The sequence below is a fragment of the Nothoprocta perdicaria genome, unplaced genomic scaffold, assembly GCF_003342845.1.
Source record: "Nothoprocta perdicaria isolate Ctin4 unplaced genomic scaffold, notPer1 scaffold_177, whole genome shotgun sequence".
NCBI lineage: Eukaryota > Metazoa > Chordata > Aves > Tinamiformes > Tinamidae > Nothoprocta > Nothoprocta perdicaria.
The window spans coordinates 1,198,687-1,212,856 of NW_020454949.1; the positions used below are offsets into that span (position 1 = coordinate 1,198,687).

The following is a 14,170-nucleotide window of genomic DNA, read 5'->3' on the forward strand; positions in this document are numbered from 1 at the left end:
CCTCGGATCATGATTTGGAGCTTTGTCTTTGCAGGAGCCGAAAGATTCAGATCCGGAATATCCCCCCGCACCTGCAGTGGGAGGTAAGAAGCATTGGGCTCCCCTTCTGTCTCCCCGCCAAGGGCAAGGTGGTTTTAAAAACACCCCCATTTGTATCCTCCTCTTCCTCCTCTCTTCATGCCTGAACAGCGGGTGTGATCAGCACACAGCCCCATTTACCTTCCTGCTAACCCAGGGTGGGAGACTTGGGGTGATGCAGAGAAGATGTTCTCCTGCCTGGTGACTCCATGGGCTGCTTTGAGCACTAGAGGGTCTTCAGGATAAGGGAGGCAGCAGGTGGGAGAGGACTCCGAAAGGCTTCAGGCAGTTCTTGAGAACATCTCTTGTCTTGCCTGTGCAAGTGGCTGGCTTTGAGGAAACGTGGGGTGTTTGCTCTCATGCTCAGCTGTGGTTTCCGTCACCGTGAGGCTTTAGGATGAGCAAGGTAGGAAGGAGATCAGCTACTCTAACACATGAGCTGTGAACCAGACTGAAGTGAGGATCACGGACCAGATGAGTCCTCCTGAAAGCAACACAACCAAGGGGTCGAGCAGGTGAATAACACTCTGAGGCAATGCTGGCCATGTGTTGTGTGTCACAGTCTGGATTCCTGATCATTGGCCCATCTGGGGTGGATATATGCCCCGATCGAGGAGAGAAGGAGTGTCGAGTGCTCTTTGGGATGAGTGTATCTGCTCAGCCTGGGACATGGTTGTCAAGTTGCCCTGAGAGTGGTTTCCAGGTCTGACGCCTGCTATTGGGAAGAGGAGCAGAGAGACCTAGCTCTCTAATTCCTTTGGTGTCAGCCCTGTTTTTGCTAAGAAAGCCATCTCTTAGGCTGCTGCTTTGCCAACTCTGAAAATAGTCTGGCCACTAAGAAGGCAAATCCCATGTGTTTCAGTGCCCTTTGCAGAAACTGGGCTTGCTGCCTGGGAGAGGGCAGCACTCTCTCTAATAAGCCTCAAAGTGCCTCTAGGCCATTTGTCACGACGGCTGAGTATCCAAAGCCAGCGGAACTCGTCGCCTTGTTTCAGGTGACTTCTTCATCGTGGGTCAGGCAGGGATGGAGCTTGGCTCTCCTGCTGCCCCTTGCTTGCCAAGGTTGCCTGAGGACAGCAGGAGATGCGCCCGCCTGCCCAGCAGCCTCTCCCGCCTGCCTCACCTCCGTTGTTTGCTCTCTCCCCCAGGTGCTGGATGGCCTGTTAGCTCAATATGGCACTGTGGACAATGTAGAGCAAGGTAAGACAGTCTGACGTGGGTCTTCACCTGTGCAGAAATCCCAGCACCTCTCCCCAGCTCAGCATGCCCTCTGCAGAAGAATAACCCCCCGTTCTTTTACGGACCTCATAGGGTGAAATCTGCTTTTCCCAGTAACGTGGAGCAGGGCTAAACCCTGCTGGCGCCTGTTCCCGACCTCCACTGGCAGCACAGGGCAGAGGTGGGATTGTCTGCCTGGTAGCAAGAGGACTTGGGCAGTGCACCTCCCGTGTTTCTGCTGTCTTGGCTTCTCCTGCTTGCCCTTGTCCCTGTGAAGGACACACAGTTGGCGACGGCACCTAACCAGCCTCGTACTGTTTGAGCAGGGCGTGGGAAGGAGTGTTGTCCAGAGCACATCAGGAAGCACTGGGCTGCCCGTGCTGAACTTCAGGAGGTGCCCGGAGGAGCCCATGCCATGCGTCCCTCGGCTGTGAGGCATGTGGTTGCCCTTGCTGCTGGGGCACGGGGCCAGGCGGGGACTGTGCAGCAGTTTGTTTCTCTGCTGACAGCACTTGGCGTTAATCCTCTCAGGAAGATAAAGCACGTGTTACTGTTTGGGCCAGGAAGAAAATAGGAGGGGAAAAAAAAAATATGACAAAAGGTCCTGAGACAGAGTGGGCACCTCAAAGAAGCTGCATTCAAACCTACTGCTCTCTCCCCCAGCCCTTCAGAACCAGATGCTCCAGTTGAGCATGTCAAATTCCCCATGGTCAATTGGATGCTTAAAGTAGCTTTAGGTGGCATCGGTGTGTAAAGAAAACCGTTGCTGCCTGGTGTAGCCTTGGCATCAGCTAAACCCAGCGTCTACCCACACACCACAGACTGGCAGGAACATCCCTTTTCTAGAGAAGCTGTAAGAGAGAGCTAAGCTTGCAGCTCAAGACTAAAAGACCTTGAATTGCCAAGATCTCCATCTTAAACCAGTAAAGGGCATTTCGTTGGCTTGTCCATTTGCGTCTGTGCTCTCGGGGAGAAAAATACAGCAACGGTGTCTGGGATCCCTCCTCCTGTCTTGGAGGCCCCAGCCCTGGCTCACAGAGTTGCCAAGCAAGTTGTTTGGGCGCCAGACCAGCACACAGGCAACGGGGAAAATAAAACTGTGCTGCCTCGTACATATAGGTGTCAAAGGAGAGCTATGTTGCTCCAAAATACATCTGGGTGGGCGTGACGATTTAAGTTGACCTTAGCAGAATCGGGTCCCATATGCATTTTACCTGTGCCCTGTAATCACCCCGGCCGCCCAGACCAGGTCCATGAGCACGTTTCCCCTCTCCCAAGTGGCCAGCCAATATCATGCTCTAGCTCTCAACTCCTATGTTTGTGGTTGCCCAACATACGATGGGGTGGCCACCAAAGCAGGGGAAGATCCTCTTCTCCCATGAGCTAATGCACCCTGCGTTGTTGCTTTTCCTACAGTCAACACAGACACAGAAACAGCAGTTGTCAACGTAACGTATGCGACTAAAGAAGAAGCAAAAGTGTAAGTGGCTCTTGTTTTACTCTAATCTTATCTTTCTCTCTTTCTCAGGAGTGTTTGCAATTTGTCTAATCAGATGGCAGCCCCCCTTTTTTTTTTTTTTTGTACTGTCAAGAGCTGGTTTATCTCCATATAATGAGGACAGATGTTGTCTGTAATGTCCATAGAAGGCTGCAGCCTTCAGTGTTGAGGGAGAGTAGACCCTAGGTGATCCAGATCCCAACCAGCCCTGTTGGTAGCTCCCCCTACTACAGATCTTGCAGACAGGACAAATTTGCCACCACCCACTGCTTTCCCAAAGAAGTCTCAGTATTTTCCCTCTGACCATTTCTCCAAACTGCCCCATTTTTCTTTTCTTCTCTGTAGACCTCGTGGGCTTGCATCTAAGATGTTATAGTGTAATATTCAAGGCAGTCTGTCTGTCTCCCTTCTGGAGTCATCAGACTGCTGCTTCTTGTGTCCAAGGTGGTTTTTAATACAGTGGAAGTAGGTTTGCTGGATGCAACACCAAATGCTGTACTGTTATCTGAGTGGATCCTGTCAAACTTTTCTGATAGCAGCTCTCCTTAACATACAGCAGACATATTTGGTTTTAAATTGAGCTGTGTTGTGTCTTGTCTCTGCTGTGATTCTTTTCCCCTTGAATCTTCCCCCCACCTTCTTCATTTCTTTTTGCTGATAGCTACACCATCAACAGGCCTAAAAATGAGGTGGGGAGGTTGAGTTCTACTCTAGGGGTCTGTTGATCCTAAAGGATCCTCCGTATCAAGACTGGGGGATGAGGCAGTACCTGGCGCAGAAAAAAACTGATGTGAATTGTCAAAGAAGGAAGGGTGTCTGGGATCCACTTCTTCCCATCAGGAGCCCAGCAGATCTTGTACAATGTTGGGATTTTTTTTTAGAATTACACCGAGAGATTATTTCTCCCTGAAGGCAGGTACAATTGCAGCAGTGAGTTGGCAATGCACTGTGTTCATCATTGGTGCATCCAGCCACCCACTCTGAGCGAGGGCAGCTGTGGAGTAAATCTGGGTGCTCCTTGTCATTTGGGGAAAGTTTAAGTTGGATACCAAAGTTTTGAGAGAGCGTCAGCTCCTGCTTCCCGGAGACCAAGACAGGCGTCCCTTGGCTTGGCCTTGGACAGCGTGGCTCAAAATATTCCAGTGAAAGAACCATTTGGTAACCGTAACAGCCATGTATATGGACTTAACTGCTTCACAGGAACCCTACAATATAGCCACAATAGTCATATTTATGCCAATAGAACAGGAGAATATCCTAAAATAAAGATGTTCATTAAAAATGTAAGCAGCAGAAAATCAACCAATAGACTTCTAAAAGGCTTTTGAAAAGTTCCCCTGCCATGGAAAAGATAGAAAGTCTTTGGATAGACTGGTTGAAGGGTGTCAGGTGGAGGAGAGTTGTCAGTGGCCGATCTCTGGAGGGAATGGAGACCAGCAGTGGGCAAGTTTTTTTTTTGTACTGTGTAGAGACACTATAGAAAAGGCTGCAACAATTGTCCCCTGTAAGGAAGAACTTCAAAAAAAAAAGAACAGGGAAAATGAAAAGGAAGGTAAGAACTTGACTGTGCCTGTGGATCAATGAAGTGGTCATTGTAAAAATCTCAATCTCTAGGTCTACCATATCCGAAGGAAGGTAACAGGAAAAGAATATGTTAGCTCTGTCAATTTAGGAGTTGATTCAGAAATGTAAGGGCTGTTTTGAGCAAAACTCTTTATTACAGACTTGTAAAGACTTCAGTCCTATGTTAGCTACTAGCACTGAGTTGGCCAGAAAGTGATTTATGTAGCCCATAATTATTGGCAGGGTATTCTAATACAGTGGAGGCAATTCAAAATTGAATTCATACAAGAAAGTCACAGACAGTCGAGCTAGTTCCCAAATGCAGATGTTAACAAGTTTGGAGCCTGCTCGGTGTCCTGCTCCTCACCAGGTGACTGCAGAGGCCTGAAATGAGAGAAGTGATGGTGAAGGAAAAACAGTTATAGTTGAGGTTTTAGCTGATGAGAAGTTGATGTGTGTACCAAGGCCAGAAATCTGGCCAAGGGATTTACCATTAGTCTCACTTGAGAGAATTCAAAATGCATTTGCCAAAAAAAAAAAAAAAAAAAAGAAAAGAAACGAAAAAAGGTGATGATGGCCTGGAACGAATCGAAGAAGCTAGGACACATATAGAGATTGTGGCTTGCCCCCCTACCTCAGTGTTTCATATGCCATGGAAAGAACCATTTGTACAGAGCTTAAAGTAAAGCTGAAGTGCACTAGGCAAGGCAGGTGTCCCTTCCTGTCCCTTCCTTCAGTTGACTCTCCTGAGCTGAACCTCTCACTCACGGCAGTGTCCCCACTTGTGCAGCCTCGTGCTGGCTTCGTGGCCCTTTGCCTCTAGTGTGGTCTCCCTGGCTGCTTTGATGAGCCTGCAGTAACTCCCTGGGTCTTTTCCCACAGTCAGGGGTCTGCTGTGCTAAGCAGCTTTGAAGAGGCCTCTCTGGTATGTGGTCAGACATGCACTGGTCATTTCTAACCAGCCCTCTCTGCCACTTCACACTGTGTCTGGATGTTGCCTCCTGTTTGCAGATGTGTGAGATACTGCATGTCCCCGTGACTAGGGGAGATTCTCTGTCTCTCTCCCTGTCCTGCCTGGCCTTGCTCTGCCAGCCCTTCCTGAAGATACTCACCCTCCTCTATTTCCAGCCCCAATGGGGCTGTGTTCCTTCCTCCACATGAAGTGCTGTGTTCTTGGACTGTCTTCCCACCTTGCCCAAGGAGAGGCCCTCTGTGACCCCAGAGCGGTGTCAGCCTGGCTGCTGGTGCAACGGGGAAGGGAACATTGTGCCACCTTTCCGGGGGCACCTTCCTCAGTGCAGTGATGACGGTGGAGGAGGGGAGAGAGTAGGAAGGGAGAAGGAAGTAGGGTGGGAGAGGGACCATGGCCCTGCTGGGGTCTCTGCAGGGACCTGGCTCCCAGAGCTGCTGGACCTGGCATTGACCTCCCAAAGAGATAACGCTCACTGCTCCCTTCCTCTGCTTGCCCTTCAGAGCAATTGAGAAGCTCAGCGGCCACCAGTTTGAGAACTATTCCTTCAAGATTTCCTACATCCCGGATGAAGAGGTGAGCTCCCCTCCGCCCCCTCAGCGATCCCGCCGCGGGGGCCACTCTTCCAGGGAGCAGGGCTCCTCCCCGGGGGGCTCCTCGCAGCCCAAACAGCTCGATTTCCCACTGCGGATGCTGGTGCCCACGCAGTTTGTTGGTGCGATCATAGGAAAGGAGGGCTTGACCATAAAGAACCTTACTAAGCAAACCCAGTCAAAGTAAGTACCTCGAATGGTTTTGTTTCCTTCCACAGGACTCTGTTAGGTCCCTGGCACATGGCATATGGGGGTCAGAGGGAAGGGCAGGATGTTTCATTGCTTTGGACTGTGAGCAAACACTATTTTACTTGTGGCTTTCAGAGGAGGGTGAGGGAGATGCAGCAATTTACCTCTACCAGGTGTGGGGAACCTGAGCCAGGCCAGCTAAACCTGCAGAACCTGCAAAACCCAGCAACAAGCTGGTACCTCCTGCTCCTGCTGGGACAGTGACTTCACCTGTCTCCTTGGGTGCTCCCAAGCTGGCCCTTTTACCATCGATTTGCAACATTGGGTCTTGCCCTAGAGCCTATTCCCCAAGTTGTTGCTGCTGGCCAGCAAGGTCTGAGGGCATCAAGTCTCTTGGAGGGGGATCCATACTAACCACCACCGCCAGAAGAAGGTTTCCGAGGTCCAGTACTTTAAAAAAGGGGAAGACCCCTGGCCTTGCATTGGACCTCGGAATATAGCAAGCCCTGATAATCCCCAAAACTGATGGGCTTGCTTTCCTCAGCCACTATTTGATTGTATAGCTCTCATCCTATGAGAGTGGCCTGGGCCAAGGCTTTATGGGGAGAGAAAAAAAAAAAAAAAAAAAAAAAGATGAATTTGGAATAAAAATATGTAAGGGGAATCCTAAAAGCAGTGCCCATGTGGTCTTTGCCCTGGGTTTGTTCATCCTCCAGTGCTCAGTATGTGCTAGAGTTAGTCTAGGGGGAAACGTGGCATTGTGTGAAAGTTGTCTTGAAAAGGGTTGTGCTTTTTATAACTATTTGAAGCTTTTTTCTTGATCTAACTTTTTTTAGTTTTGAAAAATGGGGGAAAAAAAGTAGAAAAGATTGTCTTGCTGAAGTTTTCCATGTTTTTCTTCTTAATGTTTACATTGATTTCATTTCTGATTTTCTGCATGGTTTTCTTGCACGGTTTGTTCCTGCCTAGATTTTGTTTGTGTTTAACCTAAAGCTGTCTTCTCCCATGTTCATCATCCCGAAACCGATGATCCCACAGGACATAGGACTCCTGTACCAGAACCATCCACCAGGGCGGCCTATTTCTCAGAGAAGCTTTTAGAGGAAATTATTTAAATCGTAATAGTGCATCTGCTTGAGCCGAATTTCTTCCGGACCCAGCTGGTAATCAGCTGTCTCTGAAATGTGCTGACCACTACTGAGTTTTGTAATATCGTTTCCAATGTGCGTGTCCTAGTGGTTTGCAAATCAAAGTAGGATATAGCTCAGCGTAGTTCAGGAGGATGCTGTCCTTGTTCACTTCTGCTAGTACTAGCAAAAGACTGATGCCAAAGCCTGACTGTTCTGGTACGAAAGTTAACCTCCAGTCTGGGTAAGAGAAATGTATGAAGATTTTGCATATCTATGTCCCTTGACTGAACCTAGGACTCACATGTTGCTGCTCAGTCAAACTGAAAGAGAAGCTGCCCTGAGAGGGTAAAACCTGGGTCTCAGTGCACCTTGCAGAGAGCAAAGCTGGGAGAAGACCACAGGCCAATGCCCTTCTTTGTGTGTAACCTTCTCTCCTTGTCTGTGGAGCCACATAGACACGAAGGGTCCCTGGCAGGACGTAGAGGTTGTGGGTGGCTCTCCTTAGCAAGAAGCAATGCTCTGCAACTGAACAAGTCGAACATCGTTTGGTTTTCACAGCCATAGCACTCCCACAGATTGCCAAAAACAACAAAAAAAAAGAGGTTTGTACAGAAAGGAAGCCAGAACTGTAGGGAGAGGAGCTCTTTTATGAGACCAGCAGCTCGGTCTAAGCATAGAGTGTGGCCATGTAGCAGCTGTGAAGGCACGTGCTGCCCTCCCGTTAGCAAACCGTAGTGAATCCGAGTCAGCCTCAAACCCTTCTTCTTCAGGTGAGTCCCCCCGTAGGGTCAGCAGTCCTTGCCCTGCTAGCCGAGACTGGAAAGTTTTCCTTTGCATGCCCTGACTCCTGCTCCATGCGTGGTGTGAAAGGTAGGATGCGCCTGCTGCCAGTTTCTCCCGACCATGAGCTTGAGGTGAAACACCGCTGCTTGGAACCGTTTCCCCTGCAGAGCCATCTCTCCTTGCGTTTTGCCTGCGGTGCCTGCCCTGAAGACCTTGTGCGATGGAAGAAGGCCCTGCTCCATATCCTGACCATGATTTGGCTTGTTGTGTGCCACCACCTCTGCCCAGCCTTGGACAAGGTGCGAACCTTGGCAGGCCCGGGACTTGGCTGGCCCGTGCAGCCACGTGAGAGCCTCTTCTGGGAAGGGGACAGCCTCGCGAAGCCTCCTGCCAGGCCAAAGCGGCAGCTCTGGCCTCCAGTGCACCTTCTTCCTCCAGCGAGGCCTTGGCACAACCAATGTTGCACTCTTGAGTTGGCTTTGTGGCAGCAGCCTGGAGCCCACGGCCCTTCTTTGCTCGGGGCACCCTCGGGAGGCCTAAGTGCCCAGGGTCCCCCGTGCCTTTTGCTGGGATCTCCCTCCTGAGGTGTGTACGCAGGGGCACTGGCCCTGGCACACCTGGGATCAAGGGAGCTGGTGGAAGCCCCATTGCACAGTTCCTGCTCTTACCCTCCGAGTGTGTAGCTGAAAGGTTCACCCCTGCTTCCATGTGTGGCGATAGCCAGAGATGCTTTTTTGAGCTCCAGAAAGCAAAATTTTCCCCATATTGAGCCTTCCTCTCTCTTGACTAAAAAGGAACTCAGGCCAAGACTCAGTCCAGAAGACCTTACAGTATCTCTGCTGCCTCTCTACTTTAATGAAGAGGGAGAACTGTCTTTTCTAGGCCTCCAAGGGACTGGGGTGCCCCAGTACGTACACAGTACAGTCTTTCCCTTCAAGACCCCAGGTCTCTGAACCGTTCTCAGGCTGTCCTGAAGTGCTTTGTTTTTTTCCAGCTTCACCACAGGCAAACCTGGCCCTTCCCTGTCCCTCTGATCCTGGTGTCTGCTGCCCCCGTCTCTTCTTCCTATAGTGACCTAGGGTCGCAGGCCAGCTGCTGCTAGGGATATGGGGGTTGAAGGTCACTGTCTTCATCCTCCTCTTGGACTAGGACTAGGTAACAGCAACCTTAGGACATGCCAGGAAGTCTGGAGTCCTCCTCCACCTTCCTGCTCTTGGGGCTGGGATGTGCTTGACTAAGTAGCTGCTTCCTGGCACCCTCTCTGCAAACTCAACTCCTGTGTCCACTCGTTCAGATTTGGGGTGGGGGATGGCAGTCAGCAGGCCAGCGAGACCCTCGCCTGCTGCTTGTCCAGAGTAATGATCCTCTTGGTGCCTCCCTTCAATCCATCTCTGCTGATGGTCTCAGCTCCTTTGTGTTACAGAAGCCTCTCTCTGCTTTCAGCATGGCTTTGTCCTCATACGTCAGTGACGGACTGGTGGAGGATCACCACGGTGCGATGCTTTCTGTTCTTGCCTCACAACGCTTCCCGTCTTCACCGAGCTCAGTTACTTGTCAACTTGTCAGATGTTGCCTGTGACTCCGTCCCTTCAGTGGGGTTGTCAGGGCTGTTGTAGATTCCCCTTGAGTCTGTCCCCAGGAGATTAACAGAGCTGTCAGCGTCAAGCCAATGTGATATCGCTGCACCCCTTCGGAGTACGAACCTGTCATCGTCGTCTTTGGCACATCGCAATGCACTTGCTTTCTCCCCTGCTATGGCAAAGGGAATCGCAACGGACGTCTCCCTGTCTGCCTTGACTGGTTGGTTGTCCCAGGATTAGTGTCTCCGGAGGAGCAAATTCTTCATGTCATCATACTGGAGCTCCACAGAGTCCCCAGAATATCTTAGAGGATGTCACGTGCATGTGACAGCATACCATGTGGCCACAGTGATACAGCAGATGTAGCCTAAGGGTGGGCAGACCCACCTTATTTTCTGTGATGAAGTCAGACATGCCTAGCAAGGTTGGGTTCTCAGGGGTGCAGAATTCTCCAGTACCCCTTGGACCAACCAGAGCTGTCCTGCCCAAGCACTACTGGCTGACAGGCATAGATCTACCAAGCAGATATAAACCTCTAAAGGGATCAGACTGTGTCCCTCTTTTCCCATACTTCAGTGCTTAGCTCTAATCACACCAGAGTGCATTTTGAAGTGGATGGAGTCAGGCTTTTCTCTTAGCTTAGGGAAGGTTCACATAACTGCTCCCTCTCTACCCATTGCATTCTAGTTGATTAAGTATCCATATTCCAACACTTTGATTCGTGAGTTCCTGGAAGGATCGGTCTGTACCAAGCCTCCACGACCCAGTGGTGTCCTAGCCTTTCATTGAGGGAACTCTTTGGACCACAACCCTTGGTCTTGCAGCCTCTGCCCGGCAGTGACCAGTGCCAGTCTCAGTCAGCACCTGGATCTCTTACAAAACGGGAAGCTGGAGCATCTGGTCTTGACCAGAGGGCATCATGCTGGAGATGAGCGCAGCGTTGCTGTTCCAGCCTCTTGCTGTGCAGTCAAGCAGCAAGTACTGCAGCGTACCGAGAAGATCCAGTCTCGCACGGCCCCTTCCATGCTAGTGCCGACGCGGCTGGCCCACGGGACCCTGCGATCGCCGCCGGGTTACTGACAGCAGGATGACTGCGCAGAGTCATCCTCTGGTGGAAAGGACATGTGGACGCACTTGGAGAAGAAGGAAAGGTTGCTTACAAGTAACCCGTGTTCTTCAAAATGCGTGGTTCACGTACGGGAGTCTCCTACCCTGCTTTCCTCTCTCCCTCTTTCTCAGGGCCTTTGCCAGGTACGGTTCTGCAGTGAGGAACTGAAATGGAAGCAGGCATGTTCTTCCTTTCTGCCATGTGCTGAGGGGAAGGATCAGAGGAACTAGAGCACAGTCTCTACAGATACCGCAAGGGAAAACTTTCTGGTCTCACATGGAAGGGCGTGAGTACAAGTGCTGTTGTTAATGTGCATGTATGACTCCATGTCGTGAAAAACACTGGCTACTGGTAAGTTATCTTTCTCTCCTGAAGAACATGCAACAGTCCTGGCAGAAGCTGTTCTCTGTACGGCCTCAGGTATTTTCCACAGAAAAGACTGAGGATGAAAGGGACCTCTGAAGGTCTCTAGGCCAATCTCCCGCTCCAGGCGGGGTTAGCATCCAAGTTAGATCAGGTTGCTCAGCGCCCTGTGCTGTTGAGGATTTGTTCTGCCCTGTCTTGATGCAACGTTTCATTTTGATTGACGTCCCTCAGTTCCTAGGCAGATCATAGGAGCAATTGGAGTCCAAATCTGAGTCAAACCTGATTTAAACAAGCCGAAACAAAATGCTGCTTGGGCTTGCATGAGACAGGGTGACAGTCAAGACCCAGGTTCACCCCAAACACTGGGTTGAGCAGATGTTGAAATGAGCCTTTCTGAATAGCGAGTTGAGCTCATAAGCTCTGAAAAGCCTCCTTGCAAAGTCAGTCTGGTCTCAGGGGGCTCCTCTCTGCTGGTTGTTTCGCTGTAGGGTTGACATCCATCGAAAAGAGAATGCCGGTGCAGCTGAAAAACCCATCACCATCCATGCCACACCTGAGGGGTGCTCTGAGGCCTGCCGCATGATCCTTGATATCATGCAGAAGGAGGCTGACGAAACGAAATCGTAAGTGTAATACCCAGTATGCCTGCCCTAGCAAAATCAGCATGTTTGCTGGAAAGCATGGAAACTTGGCCAGATAATTTGCCTGTTTGGAGAGCTCACCTGTGAGCACTGGAAGAGTCCCTGAACTGGATTGCCAGAGTCAAGAAACCAATTTCTATTTACCTTCCGCACACAGAGTCATTACTTAAGTCATTTCTGCGCTGTTTCTTTTCATCTGCCCTTCTCTCTTTGGTAGCGGAAGAAAGCAACAGAACAACTATGAAGTTCAGAGTTGATAGATGTAAAACAATCTGTGAGCGAGAGGTTATCACCACACAGACAATCACAGATGATGAGCAGTTGGTAGAATTTAGGACTCTGGACTGACTCTGAGCTCTCCATTCTGGAGAGGGACTGTCTGGGAAGGGAGATCATAGGAGTCTGTAAAGACATTGTTACCTGCAGAGCCTGGACAGGGGCATAGAAAAACCACCCAGTAAATCAAGGTTTTATTTTTTAATTTATTTTAGAGCAGAAGAGATTCCTTTAAAAATCCTAGCACACAACAGTCTGGTTGGGAGACTGATTGGCAAGGAGGGCCGAAACCTCAAGAAGATCGAGCAAGACACCGGAACGAAGATCACAATCTCTCCGTAAGTCCTGGTGGATGTTGACCTTCCAGGGGCAGGGCTGGGCCTCACACGGTCCGACACACTTGACTCTGGAACCAGAACTTAATCACGTCCTCCTGTACATGTTCCTCTTCATGTGTGGACAGTGGTGTTGGTTGGAGATGGTTTGTAGCCTAGGAGGTGCCTACACTGCCTCAGGGGAGGGATCCTCTACCCTGATTTGACAGTTTTCCTGTTTTTTGAATGATGACCTCTCCGTGTTTGTCTGTGTGAGCTAGTTTGCAGGATTTAACCATTTATAACCCTGAGCGGACCATCACAGTGAAGGGCAGCACGGAGGCATGTTCAAATGCAGAAGTGGAGATCATGAAGAAGTTGCGAGAGGCCTACGAGAATGACGTCGTGGCCGTCAACGTAAGCTCCTGGACCTCCTGCCTGGGGTGTCGGTGCTTCAGACTCATTTCCAAGGAGGCTAGACAGAACTGGGAGGGGGTCAAGGTGTTACGGAGAGGACTCACCCATCACTCCTACACTGTTTCATCAGATCTTCACCAACCTCACACCGCACTTCACCCACATCTCTGTGTCTTTGCTTTTCTAGCAACAAGCTAACCTGATTCCAGGACTGAACCTCAGCGCTTTGGGCATCTTCTCAACAGGGCTGTCCATGCTCCCATCTGCCACAGGGACCCGAGGTGCTGCTGCTCCTTACCACCCGTTTGCAGTAAGTGCAAGACACTGGGGTACTGGGAAGTTATCTTAGGGGCCAAGTGGTTGCTAGATATTCTTGGTCTAGCTCTTGGGGTTGCCTATAAGAGGCCTATCACAGAGAGCCTTCAAGCAACAGCTGTGTCCTTGTGGGAGCGATTCGTGATGCTCAATCAGTGCGTGCACCATGGGGCTGTTCACAGTGGCTGCCAGCACCCTGGACCTGCTGTGAAGGTCTATGTTGTGTCAGGACTCCCTGGGATCTCTGCCAGGAGGTGCAGAGGCCACTGGCCCTGGCAAGGATGACTGTCTTGCTGTGTCCCTTGCTGGCTCTTTGGTGGCACAAGTGGAGAATGTGTTTGTTGGGTGTAGTGCTGCGTGCCAGGGCTATTCCAGCATGTTTCCTGCTGTGGTGTCAAGCTGGTTGACTTCAGAGAAAAAGTCCTGCAAGAAGTCATAGCTAAAGGAAACAGACTGTAAGCTCTCTGATGTAGGAGCTGGTGAAATTACTACATATACTTGGAGCATTTCTTGAGAGTGCTCAAGTACTGCACACTTTGCAGCTGCCTTGCTCAGCCTCGATCCTTGCTGTAGCTCTCAAAGGGTTGTGTTTGTTGGTGGTGTATCTTCAGCTGGTTTTACAGGCAAGATTTTTAGTCATTCTCTTGTGCCGTGGTACCTTTGAAGCAGACCCAGGAGGCTGTTTTGGAGCCTTTGAGGTTGCACACAGGCAGAAATGGGCCAACACCTGCAAAACACGCTGGCAAGAGCATGTGTGCTGAGGCTGGGGAGGAGCTCCTCAGCTCTGCTTGTGAAGCAGTGCACCCATCCACCCGTGTGCCCACACTGCAGATACCTGTTTCTTCTAAGGCGTCTGGCTGGCAGACAGGGAGCCTGTGAAGACCACTGGGCAGGGGTTGGACAGATTGTCCAGTCGCTTTGCTGCTGGATGTGGTTTATCTCATACCTCTTAGAAGCTGCAAATCAGCCCTAGGAAGACCAAGTGACAGGGTTTAAGTCCTGTGAAGGTATCTGTTGTCAGCTCTGCATCTTTTAGTCTCTCTACATATTTCTGCCTAGATACTGTGAATGCATGGAGACTGGAGAGAAAAAAAAAGTTAATTTACCTCTACTGTTTTCTTTTTTCTGAAA

General features: G+C 50.3%; 1 protein-coding gene across 1 annotated transcript in view; it reads left to right on the forward strand.

The window, feature by feature from the left end:
* IGF2BP2 (insulin like growth factor 2 mRNA binding protein 2) overlaps positions 1-14,170 on the forward strand; it is a gene marked incomplete at its 5' end in the record, with an annotated part of 41,162 nt that overhangs the window by 18,197 nt on the left and 8,795 nt on the right. The window contains 8 exons of the mRNA XM_026036378.1: positions 35-83; positions 1,227-1,278; positions 2,713-2,776; positions 5,831-6,103; positions 11,565-11,699; positions 12,209-12,331; positions 12,589-12,724; positions 12,912-13,034. Coding sequence (XP_025892163.1) covers positions 35-83; positions 1,227-1,278; positions 2,713-2,776; positions 5,831-6,103; positions 11,565-11,699; positions 12,209-12,331; positions 12,589-12,724; positions 12,912-13,034 — 955 coding nt within the window. The remainder of the gene's footprint in view (positions 1-34; positions 84-1,226; positions 1,279-2,712; positions 2,777-5,830; positions 6,104-11,564; positions 11,700-12,208; positions 12,332-12,588; positions 12,725-12,911; positions 13,035-14,170) is intronic.